The 7,248-nt window shown below is 32.6% G+C and overlaps 1 protein-coding gene across 3 annotated transcripts in view; it reads left to right on the plus strand.

The window, feature by feature from the left end:
• Nucleotides 1-2,944, plus strand: part of Shoc2 (SHOC2 leucine rich repeat scaffold protein) — a 67,005-nt gene extending 64,061 nt beyond the window's left edge. For all 3 annotated transcript variants that reach the window (XM_063244697.1, XM_063244696.1, XM_063244698.1), the window contains one exon: nucleotides 883-2,944. In XM_063244697.1, the coding sequence (XP_063100767.1) occupies nucleotides 883-1,091 (209 nt within the window). In that variant the 3' untranslated portion in view covers nucleotides 1,092-2,944. The remainder of the gene's footprint in view (nucleotides 1-882) is intronic.
• The last annotated feature ends 4,304 nt before the right edge of the window (nucleotides 2,945-7,248 follow it).

Raw genomic sequence — 7,248 nt, forward strand, 5'->3', positions numbered from 1 at the left:
GTGTTTTATTCCAGAAGCTCTGTAGATTAGTGATTAACAATGGTTTTGGTGATGGTAGAAAATTTAAATTCTGACTCAGCTAGTTACTGGCTTTGTGTCTTTAGATAAGGCGTATGAACTCTCTAAGCCTCATAAATTTTATTTTTAAAATAAGGTTAATAATAGTTGCTTCATATAGAGTTGTTCTAAATAATATCTCTGATGTGTAAACAAATCCATAACTGTATAGCTGTGTTTATTATTTTTCTAATACATACCATTTTTAAGTAATTACATTTTGACATTTAAAGTTGGAATCATGTAAGACAACTTAGAGATTTTATTTCTAATAGGTCAATTCATCTGTCTTCGTGCAATTTACCTAAAAATATGATCATCTTAAGATAATGTAAGAAACAAATTTTAAAACTATATAAATTACCTTTCGGTTTACTACTAAATATGTGATAATTGTTAATGAAAAATTTATATCAAAACAAAAATTTTCCACATGAGAAATATATTGTACTGTCTGTAAAAGTATTACAGACACTGGTTGCATGAAGAACTCATTCCTAGAATTACACATACAGATATGTAGCCAAGTTATCCTAAACAGAATTTCTCTAGACATGGAGAATTTTCAACAAACTCCAAACTTGACAACTAGTCATTAAAGACAAGGTTCTGATTTTGTCAGTATTGATACAGAATGTGATCTGAATGTAAGGATTTTAAAAAACATCCCCAGTTGATTTGAATATGCAGTAAAGTATGAGATCCTTCATTGTAGAATTTTAAAACTATAAAAAGAGATTAAGAGATGTATATTAGATATATGCAGTCCTCAGGGAAATTTTTAGAGTAATGTTTAAAAATAATCAATTTGATTTTTTTAAATAGGTACACTGGAGAACCTAGAAGAACTGTATTTGAATGACAACCCCAACCTGCACAGCCTTCCTTTTGAGTTAGCTCTCTGCAGCAAGCTTTCAATCATGAGCATTGAGAACTGTCCACTCAGTCACCTCCCCCCACAGATTGTTGCTGGGGGCCCTTCTTTCATTATTCAATTCTTAAAGATGCAGGGTCCTTACCGCGCCATGGTCTGATAGAGATCTGCGTGTCCTACACACTGTTCAGAATCAGACTGCCGTTCACGTTTCACATCCGTATCTGTGTCTATTTATGTAGATATTGATATATATGGCAGATTTATAAAGACTGCATTATGTGTTTCTGCTAATAGAGGAATCATAGCCATTTAGATTTTTTTTAAAATTCTGTACAAAAGGCTTACGTAAGTTTTCTTTGCTGAATTTGATGGATGTTTTTCTGTTGTGTAATCTGATATGCCAGTTTGCTTAAAAATTGCGAACAAATTATGAATTTATTAAATTTAAGGGACAAAGGTAGTATAGTTAGATAAACATTTCTCTTAGAAAAAATAATGGCAAATGATTTTGTTGCAACTTTTCATAAATATTTTCCCCTTACCAATTGTCAGATCTTTATATATGATAGGCCCTGAAAGTGGAATATTTCTTTAACTTATTTTAAAATTTGAGATTTAAATTTTATATATTGTTTACAGTCAGAGTAAATCACTGGATTTTTTTTGTTTGTTTGTTTTGATTTGCTCTGTTTTTAGTCACAATTACATTTTATATCCTATGTTAAACAATTTGCATCTGCTAGTTTAAATATGAAGATACTTGCTTTTTGAAACAACTGGCAAGATGAAAATAGTGAAAAATCTAAAATTCCTTTAGTTTTACTTCTTCAGTAAGTTGTGAAGCAAAGTATCTGAGGTAAGTCTTTAGATAGGGGTTGGATATTAAAACCTTTCCTAGTATAAATACTTTTTTTAAGTTTTGGGGAACAGAAATTTGTAGTAAAAAGGATTTTTTTTCCATTTCTGAAAGTTGCAAATCCACAAAAACTAACAAGTTTGGCAAATAAATTATACATAAACACATTCTATATATGTATATACAATGCTATATAGATATGTATTTATTATATCATGAACTACAATAGGTAACTAAGGATTTTTCTCCCTCTCCTTGTATAATGAAATGAATGTCTTTCTTTGAAAACTGCAATATATGTATGTTTCAAGGTTATTTAACAGTGTACTATGGTTTTATATCTTGACTTGCCTTGTACATCTTTCAGTTCTGGAATATCTGTGTCTAAGCACAATATCTTCACACTGTGCTGTATTGCTGCTGAATTAAATGCACTTTTCCCATTTGTGGGGCACTGGCTTCAAACAATTCAGTTCAGTATCATTACTTTTAAACTCATGTTTTCTTTCTTGGTAGTTGGTAATACAGTTATTGAAAAGAGGCACATTGCATAGAAGCCATTGGAAGTTCCATGGAAGTTATGTAAGATGTGCATGTACTATTTGATTTATATTTTTTTCTCTTTACTGCCTTTGAGACTAGCAGAATTGTAAATGTGTGCCCCTTATATAGTGCTCTTATTTTTAGTAGTGTTGATCTAAGTAATTTTATATTGAGATGGAGAGAGCAAGTGCATTCTCAATACCATACAGAAAACAATTCCATACAGTGAGTGACCATTATATATAATTACACATTGCTGCTTTTCCTCCCATTTAGTTGGGCATTGTCTTCTAAACAAACATTTTATAAAAATTAAGACTATAATATTGATAGAAATTTGGAGTGTTTTGCTTTTTCTGGAACTCAAATTCAGGACTAGCCTTGACATCAAGCCTATATATATAATTGGCAGTTTTGTAAGGAACGTCTGAGAAATGGAAGGCAAGTGAAGATATAAAACCCTAGAATGCTTAAATGTGCTGTAAAACTATTGTAGATGTCACTGGATTTTACCAAGTAATATCCTTTCTTCTTTTCCATCTACTGTGGCTTTTCAGTTAAAATTTTGTTTATAAAAGGAATTTGTTAATTACAGCTCTACCTTGAGTTTATGTCTGTGTGTTTGTTTTACTTTTAGTGTCATATCCAGGTTTGTTTTATTTAAGATGATGCAATTTGAACTTTAAAGGTGGTGGTAGCCTGTTGTGTGGTAATTTCTTAAAATGAAAGTAGATTATCATTTTAAAGTAATTTAGTTACCGTACCTTTTAAAAATTTTTCATCTATAATAAAACTGCAAAGTAATCCTAGTCATGGTAGAAGTGTTCTACATATAATTGGTATATGGCTGAGAAGTTACTTAAAAAAATAATTTAAGATACATAAACCATGTCTTTTGCGTGGATACAAATTCTGTGAGCTCACTGATCTCATTTAGTTCTTCAACCAAGAAACTAAAATGGACTCAACTAGGATAGCCTTTGAAATTAAGGTATTTTTTAAAAAGTTTGAAGAAATATGGGGAATATTGTTGAGTGACACATATGAACTAGTATTTTTGTGCCCCCGCCCTCAAAACTGCAATGGGATTATCTGGCATAGCCAAAAGTTTTCCTTTCTTTAAGGAAGTGTTTAGTTTCTCTCTCAGATTCAGAAAGAAAACATGAATATCAAAATGTTACATTACAAAAACTGATTTAAGCTTTACTTTTTGTTAATTGGTAGTGAAATGATAATAGTAGTATCAAACAGTCCTCCTTTTGGGAGAATTTAATACTTTTTAAATTACAAATGGTTACACAGAAAGAGGAGAGATACTGATTATGGGCTTGATGGGTACTGATGAAAATAGTGGGCAGAAAACCTTGAAAAATAAAATAATGTATAAAATATAATTTTTACTTATCTGAGAAATCAACGATATAATTACACCAAGCAAATTTAAAAGTAATCACAAATTTTAATTCATCTTGCATAGCTTGAGTTATAACTCTTCGCCATGGCATTCATTTTTCTGTGATCTTTTGTTACAATCTTTTGTTTATCATGAATTATATCCAACATGTATCGAGTGCAGATTTCAGCTTGCAGAGTTCATATTTGTTTTTATCAATAAGAAAGAGTAACGTAAGTTTATAAAGTGGGACAGGAATGGTACATTATCAAGTTATTTTAGGCCGATGACCTGTGTCAGAACTGTCTTAGGAAAATCAGGCTATGTGGTCACTCTTGTGTTACTAAAACTAGATGAAAGCAAGTGACATAATCTAAAACAAATAGTAGAATAAATTCCCAAAATCTATTGAGGTTGTCTTTTGCTTGTATTTGAGGGTAAGATGGCATACCAAGTATATTATTAGCTCCGTTGTTTGCTTGCTTTATCTATTAGTTTAGCCTTCACAAATCACTGGGGCAAGTAGAAAAAGCATGACAACCTTTGGTCAATTGGTCACTGAGAATCTGCATATGTAAGCATTATGACATTAATTTGATATCTAAGCAGGGAGTATCAATGTTAAAATAGAATTTTTGTAAAACAAATATTAGTACCTTTGTTACTAAATATGAAACTTCTGGTAACACTAATTCTGAGGAAACATTTCAAGATTTATTGATTTTTGGTACCAGGGTTTGAACACAGGACCTCATGGGACAGCTGCTTGTGCTGATGAGCTATACCTATGGCCCATGATTCATTTTTAACTTTAAAAAAAAAGTTAAAAATAAGAGACTTGTGTTTTTCATTTTTAAAACTCGAATTGGTTGTCATTAATCTTAAAATAAATGCTTTCTTGTAGAGCACATCCCCCCCCCACACACACACACACTGGCAGTATACATTCTGAATAAAAAATTAATATTTTAGGTTGGAAATTTTCTCAGATTTAGTAGAAGTAGTTTACATAGTTATCTTAGGACAGGCCTATCAAGTGACAGATTTTGTGGTTTGAGCAGTGTATCACCATTACATGTTTGGTAAATGTTCATTAATATCCTAGATTTGTAGATTTATTATGACACATTCTTTTTCCTTAGCAGATGGCAGTAAAATTGTGTATCGTAACATAATTGGAGTTATGTCAGATTTCTGATAGGTAGAGAAGTAAGTTTGGAGGGCCCCTCTCCGTCACTTGCACAATGGTACGAGTTTGACTAATGTGGAGATTCAGTTTTTGTGCAAATTATTAGAAGTTCGTTCTAACATCCTTTCAACAGTGGAATAATATTTAAATGGAATTATTAAGTAGTATATATTTAATGGATACTCTTACAAGATCATCTTACTTGGGAAGTCTAATTCAAGGCCATGGGTGCTTTATCATTGATTGTTACTGGGTTTCCCATGGTACCTAATTTACCTTTTAAATATATTACTCAAGTCATTTATATAGAGAATTAACCTTACAGTCGTCTGATCAAAATTAATATACAAAGGACATCTGTATGAACCATTTCTACCATCTTCTTTTCATGATTTTGAAATTACTAAATTCTATCTATCTACCTAGTACTTAAAACTGGTTGCCCTTTAATAAAGCAAAAGTTAAATTCATGGCTCAAATAATTATTTTAATACTAGCCTTTAATAGAAAATTATGCCAATGTATAAGTTTTCCTCGTTTACAGTTTTTCTACTTCAAAACTCATTTTTAACATAGTCTAAAATGTTGTCCTATAAATGCTAAGAATACAACAAAGTATTTATTGATTTCAATTTTTTAAGATCACATTCCACTTCTGTTTAACAGAGTTTGTACTCTGTAAATACTTGCCTAATCTGAATCGTGATTCAAAACCAAAGGCATAAACAGCTTTCAAATAATGTATTTTTTTACCAAATGTATTTTGACCATATAAAAAGTATCTTAATAGTATATATTCTGTTGGATGTAAATAATGTATTTGTAAGTGTTCCACCAGTGAGACTCTTAAAATTCTAATGCTGTGTGTCACTAAAGCTGAATATAAATTCAGTGTCATAAAATCACAAAAATATGGAAATGAAATAACTTGCATTACCATTTAATCTCCTGGAAAATTGTAACAGGTGCAGAAAATTAGGTGTACAAAATCAAGCAACCAAATATTACATATAGTCAAGTAGTGTCCTTCTGTGTAGTTGTATGTGTTTTCATTTATCATTTAAGAAACCCCAAATTTATGGGAGGGGCGCTCAGGATGCTGCTGTACTACTAGTTTAAGCATCTGGTCATGGGGTTTTTGGGGGGGACCAGGTACTTAGAGTTTGTTTGAAGGTGGTAGGGGATGTGTTCTGGTACCCCTGGGACATCAAATGGTGATACCAAGAAAGTAACTGAATGCATTGGTACTGAGAAAGTCAAGCCTGGAAACGTGATATGGCATAAAGATCATACTTGAAATAAGGATTCCCATTGGAGATAGTATAGGATGGGAAAGAAGATGGAATCCCAGTTGTCTTAGTTACTTTTTACTCATCACTGAGACAAAATACCTGAAGCCCAAAGTTGGGAAAGGAAAGGTTTATGTATAGTTTTTGGAGGTTTCAGTCCACACTCAGTTGGCTCCAAGGCAGGTGGGCATGGCTGGGCTGCAGTTCATGGCAGCCACAAACAGCGAACAGGAACCAGCAAAAAGCAAGACACACCTTCCTGCCATTACATCACATCCTGGCTCCACCCCCAGTGAGTGTAGCACTAACTCCATCAGTCCAAGCAGTAGACAATGCAAAAGCACAGTGCAAACTCAGAGGCCTGGTGGACACAGACATAAACCATGACACCAGTGAACTGCATCATTTAGCTTTTGTGTAGATAGGGAGAAGCTATCAAAAACTAAATTGATGTAATAGAGGGGAAGTTTTATTTTGCCAAGATTTGGTATGGATATTGGAGAATATTACGAGAGAGATGTATCTTTCTAATAATCTTATATAGCTTGTTCTTTTTCTAGAAATTTGAGGTTAAATATTAAGTTGTTTATTTGAGCTTGTTTTGTTTTCCTAATACTTTACTATGAAATACTTTGTTATAAATCTCCCTGTTAGGACTGCTTTCATTGTGTCCCATGAAGTCTTATATGTTGTGCTGACACTAATATTTAATTATTGATATTGCTTCATTTCTTTAATTTCTTCTGTGGCCTGTTGATTGTTCAGTAGGATATTATTTAATTTCCATGTGTTTGTGGAGGTTTTGTTTCTTTTGCCGTTTGTTACAGTTTATGTCTGGTTTTCCCCTCAAAGCCTCATGTGATCATGGGGGCAGGGTTTTTGAAGGCTGCTGAATCTATAGTTTATGATTGGTTTATTGTTTAGTGCTGGGATTGGCAGTGTGAGTGCTGCACCCACCCTCAGGAAGGTAGCCAGCAAACAATATAAAGGAAAGAAAGAAGCATGCTCCTTTTGTTCTTGTTGCTTTTGCTGTCTTCTGTTGCC

This window comes from Cavia porcellus, unplaced genomic scaffold (assembly GCF_034190915.1).
Source record: "Cavia porcellus strain 051 isolate PalLab524CR breed Dunkin Hartley unplaced genomic scaffold, mCavPor4.1 scaffold_2, whole genome shotgun sequence".
In the NCBI taxonomy this organism is placed as follows: Eukaryota; Metazoa; Chordata; class Mammalia; order Rodentia; family Caviidae; genus Cavia; species Cavia porcellus.